We start from the raw sequence: 19,342 nt of genomic DNA, 5'->3' as shown, positions 1-19,342 counted from the left end.
CTTTTCATTTGTTGCTTGCCTGCAGGTGCTGTCATAGTTCGCAACAGCAGTGACCGAAGTTTCTTCAACATCCCCAATCAATTTAGAGGGAAGAATGGGGGGTTGTATTCTGTTTTTGAGATCAGTTAGTAAACGTAGCTGGATTTGGAGTTTTATTTTCAAGTTGTTTTTCTCACTTCACGTTTAATTGTAATTTAGCACTGTTAAGAAATAAGGAAGTTGCAAAATGTTTCCAGAGCAATTGAGGTTTCCCGGCTGCAGCTTCGATACTTGTGATTGCAGAGACGTTGATATGTTGCCACTGCTTTTTCCTATAGTGACATCCCAGCAAGCTCAAAGATGAAATGTAAATTCTCAGTCTCCCATGGGTATGCATGTCAAAGTCAATTTTGAGTTTCTGTCCTTGCATTCTTTGCTTCAGATTTACTCAGAGGCAATATCCAACAGAAAGAATGCCACCTTCTATTAAAATCCAATAAAGTCTATTTCAGTTATTATTTTTGCTCTGTAGTTTTCAGTAAAACATTAATGGTTTTTGATTTTAAAAAAACATGTTGCTCCACCAAGGGGATTTTTAGTGTTCTCAGGTTGAATGTTTTTGTCTTTGTATATACTATCATATGTATACATATATAAATATATATATGTGTGTGTGTGTGTGTATATAGATCTATATAGATACATGTTATATATAGATCTATGTAGATACATGTGTAAGGTTTCCTGTGGGAATCTTTAGAAGAATAGTTATGGAGCTTCTTTGAAATATAATCAGTGACAATCTTGCTGTTTCTCTGTGTAAGATATTAAACACAGACTGTCAATCTCTTGGTACACTTTGAGAGCATCAATATTTTTCTCTCTTGATTGCCAGCTCTCTAGAGAAATGGTTAGCACTCCTCCTTGTACTTTTCACACCTGTTTATAATTGCCTAAGTCTGGAATTAAAAGCCATCATCGTGTGTTCACTGCACTTGGCAAGGTAATATCCGGTTGTGTCATGGTAATGTTGTGAGGTATTGTCCCAGGTAGACTAATGGGAAAATCTAATTTCAAATATTCTCATGTAGTGGTTGCTATTTCATTTTCAGGCTATTAGTCATGAAAGATTGTTAGTAGGGTTCCTCTTTACTATCCAGAGCAACTGGATGTGAAGATTTTTAACCGCATTCTGTAGGTATGACAGCTGTTATTATTTCAGGGAGATGATTGTAAGTAACTTCATTTCCATGCTGTTGTCCTCAATACATAGGTTTTTATGCTTTTGGTTTTCTTTTTCTTTCTTTCTTTCTTTCTTTCTTTCTTGCAGCTCAAGAAGTTCATAAGAACACCAGAGATCCCTTCAAAGCATGTGAGAAACTGGGTCCCCAAGGTCCTGGAGCAGCGACGACAAGGCTTGGAGTTGTACTTGCAGGTGTGTCTCATTGCAGCCTGCTGAAAGTAAAAGCAGCATCTATTTCTACAGCATTAGAAAGTAGGAAGTGTGGCATTTACTGATAGGCAATTTTAGAAGTGGGAAGTGATCTGTATACTTACCAGCAGCAGTGATTTCTGTTCACTTAGCAGAACTACCAGCTAGAAATCCAGACTGTTTTGCATTTCTTTCCCTGATTTTTCCAAAGGCTGCTCATTGACTTTGGTGAACCTTCATATTCTTCCGCCTAAAATGGGGAAAATAATGTTATTCTTTCCAAAGTTGTTCTGGCTATACCAATGAAAAATGTTGCAGAAAAACTATAAGGAAGCTTCAGTTAGCTCACCTGTATTTAAACAGACTAGGGAAGCATCAGCTCATTAAATTCATATCACTCTGCTATACGTGCCTGTATATGAATTGCTCCTCTAGGTGAAATAGGCACCTGTCATCTCATATTAATCTCATTTGGTTTGGACATTTGCCTTAAGTCTTAGGTTCTACCTAGATGGGTCACGATTTTGATAAAGACAATAAAAGGAGTCTTCAGGAATGATGCAATTGTATAGACATCTAAATATATCAGGAATATATCACATTCATTTTTAATAAATGGAATTTCTGTTGTCACCATGATTGCTTTAAAAAATGTCCTGTGGTGTATGTTCATGGCTGTTTCTCTGGTGGCAAAGCCAGATGAAGGTGTCCCTCTAAACATGTTCCCAGTTCACTGCACTTTCAGCTACACTAATCCAAGGGCTGTTTTACTGAAGGGGTTCATAGAAATAAAATATCAAAACATAATTGTTTTGGGAGGAAGGCAAGAATAACAGTCTTCTATTTTTACTCATATTGGCCACTTGCAGTGAATTTTTGGTTTTTCTGATTTCCATACAACTTTCTTTTGGACATAATCACTACCAAGGCACATGTACCAGTTAGTCTTAAGCAGCTGATTTCGTTAAAAAGGTAGAGAGGTAATCTGGTTATCACTTTTAATTGCTGATAAACTGTAAAAGAACATCTCCCCCTACTGGAAGAGTTAGTCAGTTCTTGTTCTTTTGCAGTCTTGCACGTTTGATTAACTCTACCTCTATTCTATTGCTGTTGGCTGTCATAGGAACATGCTGTGGTTTAGGTTGGAAGGGACTGCTGGGCATCGTTTGTTTAAAAACATGACAAGCCTCTAAGTTATATGCATACCAATGTGCATACTAATTTAAACAAGAAGAAAAGTTGTTAATACTTTTGTCATAGTAGTTAATTTCTGTGCCCACTAGTAGAAAGCAGAATTAATCATCAGCAAAATTTTAACATTTAAGATAATTAGAGCCTGGTTCTAGACAATAAAAATTTCGTACTAAGGCACTTCAGTTATGAGGCATTTTTTAATAGTGCCAAGCATTTGCCAAAGCACAGTGTAGAAATATACTACAATTTCAGAAAATGTGATCAGTTTTTTATTTAACACCATTTATGTAAAATATTGCAAACATGTTTTCAGGTGGTACTACTGACAGTTTATCTGTAGGAGTTGTTTGGCTACTGCTGTCACTAGTCAGTGGCTTGTAGCCAGACATTTGTGCAGCAGATAAATTTTTATGAAGACATGCCAGTCATTAACTGTTTCGTGTAAAACCAGCCAGAACCATATGCAAATACTAAGGTATTACATAGATAAAATGTTCAATGAATTCATACCATGCAGATGGCCATCAAATACAGACCTGTACCTGACAAGGTCTAACCTAATTGGGTTCTTAAGAAATTTTCAGCTAAATAGTTGCCTGTAATTAAATGTAGATAAAAATATTGACATGAAATGAGGGTGGTAGAATCATTCTCTACTAAGTAATAAAGAAAGCAAGACATTCCTCTGTCTAAGACAGAAGATGCTGCAGTTGGCAGGACCTTGTTACTTTTTGTAATCTTTTCATGATGAAACCGCCCTTCTAAATGCTTTCAGCACATGTTTTTTGTTTCTTGGAGTGGATGGACAGGAGCTCAGAAACATTTCATTATATCTTTCTGAAGAGCACCAAAATTACAAATAAATGAAGTATTATTAAATTGTGACCTACAAAGAGTATTTATTTATTATTTTTTAATGTATCAGTACCCACTGGCAGCTAATTGTCATAAGACTGCTTATTTTACTTCTGTTTTTGAAAGGTTGCATCAGGACTTTTTCTTGTTATAGTAGACCAATATTATTAGAATTTTGAAAGAATGATTTATCTACACTATTTTTAAGTAAGACTTTCATATTTTACAAGTTTGACTGGAATGTGTTACTTTTGTTTTTTATACTGTGAAACAATTGACTAGAGCACTAATATGCTTAGTAATTCAACTGCATGTATAATATTTACAGAGTCCTTGTGAATACTGAGAACAATCAACTGACTGACAAGAGGAAAGAAGGATTATGTTTAATTTATTAATGAGGAAACAGATGCAAAGATAAGTGAATGACAGATTGTGGCCCCAAACATTAAAGCAAATTAGTGTGAAGAAATAAGCTATTACTACTCTGTTTATCATGGTAAATGTCTGTGCATGAGCTTAAACTACAGCACAAAGCACATAAGCTTAGCTGATTTAGTCTTTGCTAAATAAGAAAATCACAGAATCAGAGAATAAACTGAATTGGAAGGGACTCACAAGGATCATTGAGTCCAACTCCTGGCCCTGCACAGCAGAGCCCCAAGAGTCACCCCATGTGCTCAAGAGCACTGTCCAAGCACTTGTTGAGCTCTGTCAGGCTGGTGCTGTGACCACTGCCCTGGGGAGCCTGTTCAGCGCCCAGCCACCCTTGGGATGAAGAACTTTTCCTGATATCAAACCTAAATCTCCTTTGACACAAATTCAGGCCATTCCCTTGGGTCCTATCACTGGTCACTACAGAGGAGAGATCAGTGCCTACCCCTCCTCTTCCTCTCCTGAGGATGTTGAAAATGATGCCTCCCCTTGGTCTCCTTTGAATCTCAAAACACCTGTTACTGCCAGTAGAAGAGTACTTAACCAGCTTTTACTACCTTGTAGTGGCCATTGGCTAGGTAACTTTATGGTTACTTACTTGTATATCTAATCTTGTAGCTTGCAGTACAGCAGAGATGAGAATCCAGGTCGTTTTGATTTTAAATTTGTAAAATAAAGCACTGGGTTACACTATTGCTAACAAAAATCTCTCTTGATAGTAGTTTTAGTATGCAGTAAGATTTGGACTTCATATTTATTTATAGTTAGAAATATCTTCTCTTGATAAGCTTCATGAGGAGCTTTGTGTTGAAGAAAGGTAGAAGATAAAGATTTTAAGCAGCTGGTTGTATAAGGTGGCGCCTATAATTTGAGAAGGACTGCGTAAAAGATCTGCCCTGAAAACCTGTGACTCCTCATGGTAGTGAGTGTAGATAAGTGTATTTGCTTTAAAGTACTACAAGGTGAAGGTAAGTGTGGAAGATGATGAAGCAGATTGATAACCAGCATTGTAGCTTCTGGATGGCGTTTGTTTGGTTTGGGTTTTTTTTATCCACTGTCCAATCTTGGACTGACTTATCACAAAGCAATACGAAATATGATTTGGTTTGTATGTGTATTTAAATGAGATATAAATCACTTGAAAACTCCCACAGTTTTTACTGTGTCTGAGTTCAGTAAGTCATTTTGTAGATGCATCAAGTGAACAGGTAGTTGGGGTCTTATTTTGAACGTTGAGGGGTGACACTGGAGGGACCTCATCTAACTGGCTATCAGAGCAGCTGCCGCTGCTTTGGATCAGATCAGTATTTGTTACATTTAAAATATACATATAAAATAAAATACATTTTATTTTATATACTGTTGGAGATGCAGTTTTTACAGAGTTTATTTCCTGTGAATTGGTAATGGGGAAGAATTTGATCTAGCCACCTGCTCATTTGGAGTTAGGTCATATCCTTGTCCCAGTAAGCTGACACTGGATGTTATTGCCATCCAGTCTGTCTACCCCAGGGACTTGCCCTTTGACAGGTCTGCCTTTTAAAGTTCAATGGAATAGATATTTTCAACCCCCTTGGGCCAAAGAAATCTCATCATTTGCTGATATCATCAGTCCAACAAGATAACAAGCATCGTTAACAGAATTCTCTTTGAAGTGGCACCCACACCTCAGCATGAGACTTGATAGCTGCTGCTAGTCTTCACTGAAATAATTTGCTTATAGGGAGAGATTTTGAAGGAGGCCCATATTTTTTATTAATTTCAGAGTACTAACTCATTTCATGTGGTCTGGGTGACCTGAACAAATTCTTCTTGTGACTAGCAAGGCTCTAATATAAAACAGAGAGTTGTAGACCTTCTGAAGTTCTCTGTATAAATTTAGGGTCTCTATGTACATATGTCTCTAACCAGAATTAATATGTAGAGCTAATATTTCTCTCTTGGCTGAGGTCAAGAAAACATACTTGCCTTTTATTTATTCTTGAACTTTTTACAAAGAGAACAGTCCTGATTCCTGGAGATAAGATTGGTTAAAGTGCTCCTTGGCTGTGAGACATGAAGACTTGATGAACTTCAACATTCCAGTAGTTTCAGGAATCCAAATCTTAAAAATGAATTATGACATTTATGAAACATGACTAGAGATTTGTTTTCCATTTAAGGAAATAATCTGGAGATCTGAGAAGCACTTTGACCTATATTTCAGTATTCATCAGAATGCAATTCTCTTTAAAAATATTTTAACTACCAGTCTTTCCTGAAAACCATAAGTAAAACCATATCTGTTATAATTTTTCTTTTAAGAAATTAAAATTCCAATTCTATACTCCTTAGCTGTCTTAGTTTCCAGCAGGGTGGAGTTAGGAAAACAGTGAATGTAATAATGTAATGAATAATGTGTAGTTGCTTTATGAGTAAGCTCATCAGAAATATAAAGAAGAAAAGTACACATTATTATATTGCTTTTTTTTACTCTTTTTGGGGGAACAGTTCAACTGCAATTGCAAAAAATGAGGACAAATGAGCTATTTCTGTAGTTAGTTAGACTGCAGAGGACAAACTGTCAATATAGAAAATTTGGCTCAAGGTGTCTTTTCTTCATGGGCCACTATGATTTTCTTTAATTACTTCAATAAGCATTGATACGTAATTCCTTGTGGTAAAGTTTAAATAACTAAATAGCCTTTCCTGACTGGATAGTGGATATGAACAAATTTTTTGTACTATTTTCTTTTAAGTTGATCTAATTTTGTGATGTTACTTCATAAAAGTTTTAGATTCAGTTGAAAATACTGAAAGGTTCTTTTTGTTGATTTGAAAACTCTGTTGCAGAGCATTTCAAACTTAGTATGGCATTTCATATTCAGCTGGGGATAAGAATTCTGCTTTCCTAAAGCTTCAGTCGTTGTCCCTTTTCACTATCATTCTGAGGGCTGTGTTAATGTGATTTCTCAGGGTTTTTTATCAAATTGTGAAGAAGAAAGTTTTTCATCACCTTGTGAGGAGCTTCATTAGTTCTTCACTGCTTAACTGATTCAATTTCTGTTGACCTCTTGCTATTCTAACAAGAAGGAATGTGAAGTCAGACATTTATAACCTTATCCATTGTCAAGAAGACTGGAGAGATCTCTTCTCTAAAATGAGACACCTGGGCTCCTGATGCTAGTGTGCAAGTACTCTACATAATGTGTTTGCTAGAGCTTTGCCTTTCAATAGCCAAATAGCTTGTTCTATAATTGCAGCTGAAATCCTGCTTCAGAACTCTGGAGTAGGAGTAAGATCAGAAAAGAAAAGAAATTTATTTGGGGAAAAGAAATGCTTGGTGATGTACACGGTTTTTCATTGTTTTCTCTTCTCTTTGAAGTAGAGGAAAAAATGGTCCTGTAGTAGGACATGAAAGTTATCTGAGCTCTCTTAAACAGAATAAAAACTAGGACTTCATATAAAGACAGGAAGATCTTGATTGTGGCTTAAGCTGATACAGACCTCTAGTATCGGATGTAATCTGTAAGTGCTTTCCAAGTGGAACAGTTTTTGATGTTACATGTGTAATATCTGTAGAGGTGACTGGTGCTTTTGGAGATGTTTAGAATTATTGAGATCCCTGTGTGTGATAGGTGCACTTTTATGGGACATTTTATTGCCTTTGCTCAACAAAAATGAATCAAGTTGCATACTATTTAATTATGGAAATGCAGTGGCAAAATGATCTTAGAATTATTCAATGATATTCAACTATTTAAATTTTATTTCTGTGCAGTTCACATTCATCACATTTATCCATTCTGTCCATGTTCATTCACCACATTTATCCATTCATTACAATTTTTTTTCCTATATATTTTCAAAAATCCATTCTGTATCAAGCATTTAATTGTTCCCACATACCTGTGTACCTTCACCAAAGAGTGTTGTGAACAAAAAATTTTGAGTTAGTTCAATTGGAAGGCTGGAAAGGTATATGAAAGGATAGCCTATATCAAGCATAGAAGGTCCTCTAATTGGAAATAACTTTTGAAGCTGATTTTGTTTTGAAGAAAAATGTCTTATATGGTAGTCTTGCACATTTATACTCTTCATTGGTATGCATTTATAGCCATTTTGGGATATAGGATACAGTCCTAAATGGATCTTTGGTCTGAAGCAATGACCTTTCTTATATAATCCTTAAATCAGTTAGAGACATGCTTGTGTTTCAGGTTGTTATTATATTTGTTTAAACATTATTGTGTTTTCAAGAACGGAGCCCTGTATATATCATGACCACTATTGAAAAAGAAAAAGGAGTTGATTATGTGGTTGAGAAGACATACTTGAATAATTGAGATGTATCTATAGAGACAGATAGATAGATAGATAGATAGATAGATAGATAGATAGATAGATAGATAGATAGATAGATAGATAGATAGATAATGAAGAGGCATGCAGGTGATGTGACTGTGCAAAGCCACTTGTAAAGGCTTTTTCAGACCAAATGCTTTACACATGAGAGGTAATTGCTTATATACTTAAAAGCTGAATTCAGAGGTTGAAATTTTAAGCTGTGAAAGTTTTGTGCAAAATGTGGGCTTATTTTTTTTCTTCTCCACCTTATCCTCTGTGTGCCTAACCTGTGGGTTTTTTTCCCACTAGGTTTCTGCTTAACCATTCCCCATGTCTGTGAGCAGGAGTGGATAGAAATTACTTTGACTTCCTTGTATCATTCATTAGGCACCACAAAGGTTTCTGCAGTCCTTTCCTTTGTCCTATATACACATTTGCTGTTAAGGTCTATTTCTAACGAATTTAAGATCAAATTGGCTTATTTACAGAAAAAAAAAATTCCCATCAAGTCCAGAAGAGATGCTTATCTTCCTGATTGCTGTTTCTGGAAACCAGTTTTATTTTACATACAGGAGAATATGCTGAGAAGAAAGGGCCTAGCATTAGAAAGTTGCAAAAAAAAGTTGGATTCAGTGAAATAAGATTTAACTAATGTTTTGCTGGAAAGTCTGTTGAATCACCCACATCTATTAATCACATTGAAAATTCTCTCCATTATCCAAAATTATTCAGTGTCTTCTGTCTCTAACTCCATTTAGTGTGCAGTAATCAAGGCTGAGCAGCTTCTGTAAGGAGTTCGAAAAGCAATGGTATGATAAGTATAAAAAGACAAAATGTTCTTTGTCCTCATTAAAGATTGTGAGCCGAGTGTTAAATAATATTAATGGCTGGGATTGTCAGTACTTAACAGTACTTTCCTAGTACAAGTGATTTTATTGATCGATACAGTCTCAATGTAACCGGGCAGATTATTCTACTGATTTTATCGAAACCTTAACTAAGTTTGTTAGTGTACCACATATCCTTAAATAGATCTAGATGATGATGTAGATTAAGAAAAGCAGACCACCATCCATCTTTTTTTGATCGGTTAATAACTTAAATCCATCATTGCTGTGACCAGCTTTTTTAAGATTCTGTTGTGCATACGTGTTTCTTTGGTGGTAAAGATACATAGCTGGGTCTCGATGGCTGTGGATTTTAAAGTAGTGTGCCTGACACATGCAGGATTGCATATTTGTTAAGAGGAAGCAGAAGGCCAAAGAAAACAGGGAAGCAAAATAATTCTGTAGATAATTTAAAGGAGACCCATTTATTAAGTGTCTGTCTGCAGAGATTTATGAAGAATTATTTAAAGCATTTTTCAAGTATGCTCAGAAAATTATCTGGTTTATGTTTTAGGAGTTAAATTTTTGCTTTTCAACTTGTGCTGTGTTGTGATTTATGATTAATATTTTTTTCCTTCATCTTCAATAATCTGTTTGGTTTTGCTGTATAGAATTGTGCTGCGTGAACTTTCTTATTTTACTCTTATATGTTAGAGTGATCAAAATAAATTTTACTCAGTTAAGCACAGAACTTATATTAGTAGTTGTGACAGATTTAGAAACCATGTTGAAGTGCTTGTTCCCTTTTCATTATACTGTGTATCATAATGATATTGTATTACATTCTTTTGCCAAACTTAGGATGAATATCAAAGTGTACTAATCATGCACTTCCATATAGTGAGAAATGGTCTCTGTCATGACTATACATGCTGAGAATAAGTGGAAAATATTTAAGAGGAGAGAGAAAGAAATTAAGTTCTCTATCTAAGTCACAATCTATGAAAGCAGAACTAGTGGTATTAAAACTCAAAGGCTGGCACACTCCTCTAATCTGCTGATGACTATTCTAACAGCCCTGATTTCTTCTAAATCCATACAAAGTATGAAATACTTAATTAATTTAGCTGTGGTAAAAAAGTTACCTTCCTTTTCCTGAATGCAGCTCCACATTTGATGTGTAGGCAGTAAATTTTCTTTTTCTTTAATAGGTATTTAATAGATTTGCTTAAGGTCTTTGGTGAAGGTGGAAGGAAGTCAAAAAATGTTTGTCCATTGTAATAAAGAAGGAAGGAGGGGGCAGTAATTCCTGCAGTCTTATTATCACCAACTGAAGTTTGGTAGAACGATTCAGGTTTCCCCCAGCTTTTTCTTCAAAATTAGTCTGTTAAGTTAATGAATTGCTAATAAAGGGATAAACTTATTTTCTGCTGAAGGAGTATTTTATTATTGCAGGTATAGTGTAACACACTATGTTTCGTTAAGGTTGTTCAGTAGTATACAGCGCTAAATTAGAGTATAGTTTAGACCTAGATTGCATTGACTTTATACAATCTGGTAGCATTCTTCTGCATACACTCTTTGTGTGAGTGAAGATCCACCATTAATATTCTTTACACATTTATAAATTGCACATGAGAGCAGGGGGAAAATGTTCATGAATAAGTGAATAATTATTTTTTTACATCAGGACTTGAATTTGCACATAAGGCACAGCCTGTGTTTGGAAGCCAGAGGAAGAAAACAAAATATGAAATAACTGAACCATTTACTATGTGCTTTGGATAAAGAACTCCTTCTGGGGGAAAAAGTAGTGTAGGTTCATGCTACATGTGTAAGCAACGTTAAATAAATCCTTATACATAAGAAAGCTGAATTAAAGCTTGATTCTAGTGTGCCATAATAACTTTATTGTCCAATATCGTTTGTATCATTTAATATAGACCATTCTGAAGAAAAAACCAGAGAAACAAGCAAACAAAAACCCAACAAGCTGTGGAACTAATCACAGAGGATTACCAGAAAGATACCGAAATAAACAAGCAGTAATTCTTGAACTTCTGGTTTAGATGTTGAAAGGAAGGAGCATAGGAACAGAAGAATTCTTTGCAAGAAGGACTGCTAAGCAAAACATGAGAGCTGGTCTATCAGTAGCTAAGAGAGGTGAGCAGAGGAAGAGGCAAATAGTCTTCCTCAGACAGTTTATGGCAGAGTAGTGAGCCTTCTTCTTTGGTTCTGTAGTAAATTGAATGCTCCTGCAGTAGGTATAATTCCCATGTGTCTGTGTGTGCTGCCTTTTCTTGGCATTTATGCAGTCTTAGATGACTCCTTTCTGAGAGATGTTGAAGGATTTCAAGGTGAAGTAAGGGGGGGAAGGTCCTGTGGTCATGGGTAGCTTAGAAGAATAACAAATGTTTGTTATCTTCTCTAACATTGTCTAGCTCTACCCACATCACTTTTGATTGTCTTTTTTTTCCCCCTCCTGCTTATTGTCTGTGTTCTCCAAATATAATATAGATTTAGTTACATGTAAAAAAGCTCATTTTACTAAACCCATTCATTGCAGAATTTTTTGATTGAGATAGTTTTGGATTTCTGTGAACGTACATTTGCAAACAAATACATATTGAATGATGCCTAAATTTATAACTCTGATATGGATTTTTCCTGTAGACTTTGAAAATATGGACATTAAAATAAGAAACTTCGAGGGTTACTTTTGATAAACACTTTGAGTTATATATAGGAAAATTTTCAAGTATTGATGTAAAAATTGAGGCTTGTGGTGCAGTTTCTTCTTTTTAATTTCTTAAAATTGTCTTTATCTAATAAACTTTTTCTTCTATAGATGAAAAAAGTTTGCAGAAACAAAGCATGAAGCAGAAGTAGAACCTTTAATTTCATTAGGCATGTTGTAACTGGCGAAGATTAATGTATATATCTCTTGCTAATTCTTTTCAATTACTCAGTTCATATAAATTCCCAAACCTTGTTAATTATGCTGAAGTCAGGTGGTAATTTTTAACAGTGTTTCCATAGCAAGGGAATTTTCCTGGTCTAACCTTGCCCTCCTGTAGAAACTCTCAGCAGATTAGGCATTCTGACTCTAGTCCATTCGTTTTCAGCACAAGCCTAATTGCTGCCGACTGCCTGCCACAGGTACCTTGGTTATTGTACATTTAAGGGATGCAGGTTCTTCTGAGAACAAATAAGGAAAGATTAATTGTTTGTTTTGTTTCATCCCAAGAGAAATGTGGGAGCTTAATCAAGAAAAATAATTTCTTCTGTTGATTTGGCTTATTTGTGGAAAGGGATAATTGTATAGAGGCAGGCATAGAGCTATGCATTTTGAAAGAAATTTTGTCGTTTACCTACTTGGGAGGCAAAGATACAGCAAAATGAATGTAACACAGCATTGGAATTGATGGGGATGGTTCACATTTCTCATAGTAAGTAATTTGGCTGCTGGGCTTTTATTTTAACCAATATTGCTAGGTGGTGTTGTCATTTGTTTTGTCTGCTTCTTTGGATATCTAATCAAGTAGGGGGAAAAACGCTTTTCCAAATTGTCCTTAATTGCCAGAGCACAAAGTGAGCTAAGCACTCAGGTATTTCCAATTAAAGAACTTGTTTCCAGCAAGCACCATTAAATCTATCTTTCCCAATCTGATAAATAAGCTATCAAAGAGTGGAACAGATTAATTGAGAGCAATTAGTTCAAAGCTCAGTATAACAGTTAGGCTGAACCAACATTATCAATGAATGCAAATTTTACATAAAGCAGTAAGAAGCACTGATGCAGCAAAACTGACTTGAGAGTAGACACTAAGCACTAAAGGAAAATTTTATATGTGATACAGAAATAAAAGACATGGGAGAAACACAGATCATACAATTCAGAGACATCACACTAATTGCATCTAAAGCATAAGAAAGCCCTGCATATGCTTCAGCACTTGTGTTTGTAGACACAGTAATCTCGAAGTGTGCTTTGCTTATGTTAATAATCAGTAACCCCTGTGTTTGGTAGAGACTTAGCTTACACACTGTATTTTGATTCTCTCTTAGTACAGGTTTGTGTTCCTATATATCTAGACCTTTTGGATGGGTGTTCCTTTCTTCCAGCTGCCTGTGCATGCCAAATTGCATTGGTCCACATGGTGCAAACATCATTCTGCATCCTCTGGATGTTTCTCTTAATGACAAAACAGAAAAAGCACCTGGATGCTGGTGTCAGCATTTTGACAGCACACATCATGAGGAGAAAGTCTCTTTGTCACCTGAGATATTGAAATAAACTTATAGGCTTCGAGTATAAATATGTTTAAAATTGTTTTACAAGTTTTTTGCTTGTTGATAATTGTTTTGTATACTCTGCTTTGGAGTAATCTACTCCATCAAGAAGGGGGCACATGAAATAGACTAATTTCTTCAGTTTTTGTAGAACTACCTTGGCTAGGTAAGTTGTATTGCTGCTTTGTGTGTTGGCATCATTCCCATAAATTGACAGCACAAATATACAAGCTGCCACAACTTTTAAAACTGCTCTCTTAGAGCATCAGTTTGTGTGGTGCATCTCTGGCCTTTACAGCAGCAATGTAGCTGGAGTCTACTTTTGCAGAGTTACAGTTTTAATATGGTTGGATAAAAATCTTATTTCTTATGCTGTTGCAACCCACTGGGTACATCTATTCTAGGAAAATGAAAAGGTCAGTGATAACTTTCCCAATAAAACCTTCTGAGAAAATGTCATTCCACTTATGTGTATCTGACTGGGAGAGTTCATCCTCCATTTTTTGAGCTTCATATTTTTTTATTTCTGGAATATCATCATCATTAGAAGAATTCAACATTCATAACCATGATAGTATGGTGTCATAGTGGCTCATGAACTGATGATAACATGCATGCTTTAACAGACACAGAACTTAGAATACAGGTAATTTACAGTATTTTTCTTTGTATCCTTTCTGGCAAGTCACGCCTGAATAAGATCACAGTTGTATTTCTGTGTAGCCATGGTCTTCTGAGCAGCTTCCCCTTAATGCTGGATTCTGAAAAACTCAGATTATCTCCCCAAAATGATGAAGAAATTAGACAGGTGAAACTTCTCTTAGTTTCTTCGGATGTCGAGGCATCCAGATCTTCAAGTGGACTTTCACTGTGGGATCCAGCTCTCACACATAGTTCAGTGGGAAAGGTTCCTGTATGTAACACTCGTAAAGAAAAGCACTCACAAAGCCACAGGAGAGTATGGAAGAATAAAGACCTTGCACAGAATTCAGAGTCTGCAGTCTTGCAACCAGCAGCATTTAAGCAGCCATCTCCACATTATCCCTTCAGACATTTCTCTGTGTATTTGGGCTCAGTCAAGGTCAAGCAGTGATATGTGCTAATAGTTTTGAACAGCAGCAGTTGTATAACTTCACAGTTAAGAAGCAATCTGTGTTTCTGTAATGATATTGTATTTAAATGCCATGCAGTAGTGCTTACCTGCCTTACAGGGGCAATTTTTTTTATAATTAATCAAATTCAGGCAAGTTTAATTATGTGACCTGAATTAGTTATCCAGTTTTAAGTGCTGGAATTACAAGAACAGGTACTGCAAGAGTAAGTTACCACAGAATATTGGGGTCTTTTCATAGTATTGGAAATAAAGATTAGTGGGTTTTATGACAAATTTGCCCTCTAATGTTGTAGGAGGCTCTTGATAACTGGGTTCAATGCTGAAACTCAGGAATTGTATTATTAATGTAAAAGTATAGATAGCATTTCAGTGAAGAGGTCCAGCAGCCAGGCTTGACATCTCAACCCAAATTTTAAGTGGCAAAAAATTCCAAAAATAATCGAAATTTCTTTAGTTTGTCGATTATTTTTGCCCAGTTTTATAGAGCAGTGATGTTCACCAAGGAAGTCAGAGAGAAGTCTATCATCAGACTAGACTGATGGGTTTGTTACTGTGTGTATGGAGACATGTAAATTATTTTTCCAGTAGCATATTTGCCAGTTCTAAGCACCATATTATCTTTTTTTATATCTACAGCAGATTCTTTCAACTTCAGAATCTTTCAGCTCTCCATCTTTCAACCTTTTTTGTTCTGGTTTTTTTCCCTGCTATTTAATTTTGTTCCTTTGACTTTATTCAATCTTATTCAATTCAATCTACATGTCAGTTTAGTATTGTCTTCTGATGGTCATGTATTGAAGGTCATCTCTGTGGCCAGTCAACAGGCAATGATAGGTGTTTTGTGGATTTCAGATCTACTATAAATCCTTTCTGAACTGTTACACTACATCCACATCTGATGGCATACTCGCTTTTATTTGCTCATCGTGGAGTCTAGAGTTTGATTAATCTTTCTGTACCATTGTATATAGTACTGTGTTGCCTTTTCATTGAAGCACTATGAGGTGTGACTTAAATAACACTTTTACCTAGCTTCAGATGCCACAGCTTTCTTAAAAAGTAAGTTAGAGCCTTCAGAGAAATAATAACCACTGGGAAGAAGAGGTGCAACACAGCGTGTTTTTACAAATTCTTCTTGTGTGGAAAACGTGGAGACCAAATATTTGTGCCAAAGTGAGTAATAGAAATAAGGAAGATTGCTGTCTAAAATGCCAGAATATATGATTCATTAATCTGTGATACTCAATTTCAGCCTCATTTGTGGAGTTTGCTGACCATAATTAAGTAGTTCTCTGGTTGTGAGTGAGGAACATCAAGTAGTTGCTAAGTGAGAATATAGCATCAAAAATACAGGATTTATAGAGAACATCTTGGCATTCTTGCAGCATTCTAATGTTATGATAATTTTTAACGGAAATACAGATAATTCTTCTGCTTCTGTTAGCAGGCTAAATTGAAATATTTTTTCTCTGTTTTGGAGAAGTTATCCCTCTTTCAATAACAAGAATATGGACAGTTTTTAGCCAAATCAGAACATTGTTCACAGAACTGCTATGGTGTGACAAGTGCCACCTTCCAGCTGATGCCACTTGTATGCCATCAGCACAGAAAGGTAAATAAGCATTCACTGACCAAGTTAGGATGGTCTCTTTTCACAAGTAATTGCATCATTCCTCACCTTTATGAAGGACTCTCTTGCTGGTGAGTTTTGGGAGGGACAAGTGTCAAGGAATAGAACCATAATGAAGTACCTGTGATTGAGCAAGGATTACATTGCTCTGTTAATTCTGCAAAAACCTGTCAGTTTGCCACCCAAATAAATGCCTAGACTGCGTAAAACATGGAACAGAATGACCTCTAGAAGAAAAATCAATGGCAATTCATATTTCATACGTCTATAATTGCTTGTGAGAGCATGGCAGCAGTTTGTTTATAGAGCAGCTTGTTCTACCAGGGTTTGTTTCCTGACTTTTTCTTCTTTCTAGTGGTGATGCCTTGCATGGACTGTGAATTACAGCTAGACACAGCAATAGACAAGTTTTATTGGTGGTGATTTTTTAGTATTGTTTTCACATTACTGTCTTCAGAATTGCTGCAATGTGTTCTGTTCCAACCAGTGCACTAATCTATAGTTACATGTAAATCGTGTTCACAACTGTTTCGGTGAAAGACTCATGAAGCTGTTTTTTACCTTCTCTTTAGTAGACAAGGCTCTATCCTCCATGAATTCATCCATTTGCTGGTATTTTAGCCATCAAACTGATTCCATTGTATGGCCATCATTTTTAAGCAATTTGTCAGAGAAGCAAGACATTCTCACAGTCTGCTAATTTCAAGACAGAATTTTGAAAATATCTTTTTCCCCCCTGCTTTGCTTTGTTTTTGTTTTTTTTTTCTTTTTGAGAAGCTGTTGTAAGATTTGTATCCCCACTGAGGACCGAGATGTCATAGGGATAGAGAAAATGCTGCTCACTTTATGGATTACTGTTAGGTCAACAAAACTTTGGCAGCATTGATTAACTTGACAGTGAGTACAGCAGTACATTTATCACTTATGGCTGTGCTGTAGAAAATCTAATAAGAGGCAAACAATTCCCTTTAGAGCAGTAACAGGTTCACTGTGGCTAACGGTGCATGCACTGGAAATTTCTGACTTTAAATTATACCCTTGCTGCTAGTTGGGTCATTGACTTCAAGCTACTGCACTTTCACTACTATGTTCTGTATTATTAATTTGATCAAAGTTGTTTTGGCTTCTATAAATGTGTGCAAGACATATATTGAAGTTCATATAAACTCATAAGCATTTTTGAAGAAGGGATGCAGGAGGAATATGATCCAAGCTACATTTTACAGAAGGGGTGGTTGCTTGTTAGCACTACAAATGTTTGGGGTCTTACAAGGTAATAAAAGAAAAATTTTGAACTGTCGCTTATAAACGTGCCTCTAATTCACAGATTTAAATAAATCCTAATCCCAAATCTATTTTACATTCAATAAGCTTCATTGATTGTTCAGAAGGACTTTTTCCATATGTGTGAATATGTTCTTTTTTAATTACCAGTAATTACCTTAAAAATTCTATACACACTGATTTACAGATATGTTCTTCCAGTTGCCTTCTTTTTGCAATAATAATGAGAACTGAACTGCTAATGAGAGATTTTTTTTGCCTTTCATATGTAGAAGTACTGCTGCTTGACTACAACTTACTGTTTGGTTATAATCTTATGGTGAAATAGGGTTTTAGTCAGTATGTCTTGGTTTTACTTTAATAGAACTTTTCTCAAAGCCTGTGCGTTGGAAAATGCCTTGCATTGCAAATATTTAAAAAATCAAGGTTTTTTGGTTTTGGTTTTTTTTTTTTTTTTAATTGTACTGATTAGTTCTCTTAAATGGAAGCCCTGCATAAGATACTCTTCTACAGAAGAATATCAAGCTTTTTTTCAGTTCAAATAACCAAATGTATGTAAAGGTCACATACCCAAATAATTGTGTTTCTAGAAATAGGCAGGAAAGAAGACTGAAGAGAATTTGGTGTGAAGTGCGGATCAGAATACAGAAGTGTGCAGCATAACTTGTGGCTTTTTGATACAATCTGTAAAATTGATCTTCAAATGAGAGAGTAGTAATTTTAATTTTTTTTTATGTTAGGATATCTGGTACACTAAACTAGAGAGCATTTGTGGGTAGCAGCTGTTATTTCAAGTATTTTATATTATTTTAGGAAAGTGTTTAAATTGGAGGTTTTGTTCTGCAGTATCTGTAAAAATGATGTTGTTTTCTTTGTCGGGAGAGAAGTATTCTACTTGAATCAATTGTCAAGAGGCTTAATGTAATAAGGCAGTTTGTGGTCTGACTAAAAGAAACACTGTGCAGAAGAAATTCCCATAGCAGTTTGTTTTTAACAGAAAAACTGAGTTCACCTGAACTATAAATACATTGAAAACTGAGGCTTAATAAGGTAGAGCAGCTTCAGAAGGAAGAGGGTTTGTTGTCTAGTTGTAATGACTACAATTTAACCAAATATCTGTGTTAATGATAGTGGAGGTCTAGCAACACCATAACAGCTGATTCTTTGCAAGAAATTATCAAGCAAGTTGACATTAGTAACATTTGCATAGTTAGGGGGAAAACACAACTAAAATAGTGGCTCCCCTTTTTATTTTATTTTATTTTTTTTTTAATTTCCAGGATAGAAGTTGTGATGTTCACTCTTTTATTGCATTTTATAGGTATGAGACACATTTCCACACTTTCTCCTGGGTTCATACAATAAAGGAGTTTCCCTACTGGCTGCCTTACTGAACAGAGACCTGGTATTGATTACCTATCACACTGGCATCAGAACTACTCTTAGGATTCAATTTTTTTGTTGTTTTGCATATTTTATTGATCAAAAGTGGTAAATGAGCATCAAGCGTGCAAGAAGACGATGAATTGTTTACTTGCATAAAATAACCTTTCAATAAGGGAAGATGCATTGCTCACACTTTTGGTGCTGTTCTGCTGCCCGAAGCAGATGGCATTCAGCTGCTATTGATTTGCTCCTATAGTTACAGAGCAGCATGTAACAAGGCATGCTCATTTCTCTGAAAGAGAGGTGAGGTTTTTTTGCCAGGGTGGCAGGAGTGAAAAAAGAAAGGATGGGGGGTTATGAGGGTTGTTTTAGGGTTGTGAGTTTTTTACAAGAAAAACATGGAAGTCCTGTGCGAACAAAAAGCAGGAGTTCTGTGCTTGCAGAGGAAGGGAATTACTTTGTCCAGTTCTGGCAGTTCTGATGACATTAATTCCTGATGCAGACTGAATCCATGAGCAAGCAAGTACTTAGGATTTTTAAAATAGCCAGAATTTAGCATCACAGGCTCCACATCACAAGTCTTAACT

At 35.7% G+C, this 19,342-nt stretch overlaps 1 protein-coding gene across 1 annotated transcript in view; it reads left to right on the top strand.

The window, feature by feature from the left end:
* Positions 1–19,342, top strand: part of SNX24 (sorting nexin 24) — an 87,114-nt gene that overhangs the window by 50,588 nt on the left and 17,184 nt on the right. The window contains exon 3 of the mRNA XM_030969241.1: positions 1,310–1,414. Within this exon, the coding sequence (XP_030825101.1) occupies positions 1,310–1,414 (105 nt within the window). The remainder of the gene's footprint in view (positions 1–1,309; positions 1,415–19,342) is intronic.

The sequence above is a fragment of the Camarhynchus parvulus genome, chromosome Z (genome assembly GCF_901933205.1).
Source record: "Camarhynchus parvulus chromosome Z, STF_HiC, whole genome shotgun sequence".
Taxonomy (NCBI): domain Eukaryota; kingdom Metazoa; phylum Chordata; class Aves; order Passeriformes; family Thraupidae; genus Camarhynchus; species Camarhynchus parvulus.
Note: the sequence above shows the minus strand (reverse complement) of the source record. Positions and strands in the feature narration are given on the sequence as shown.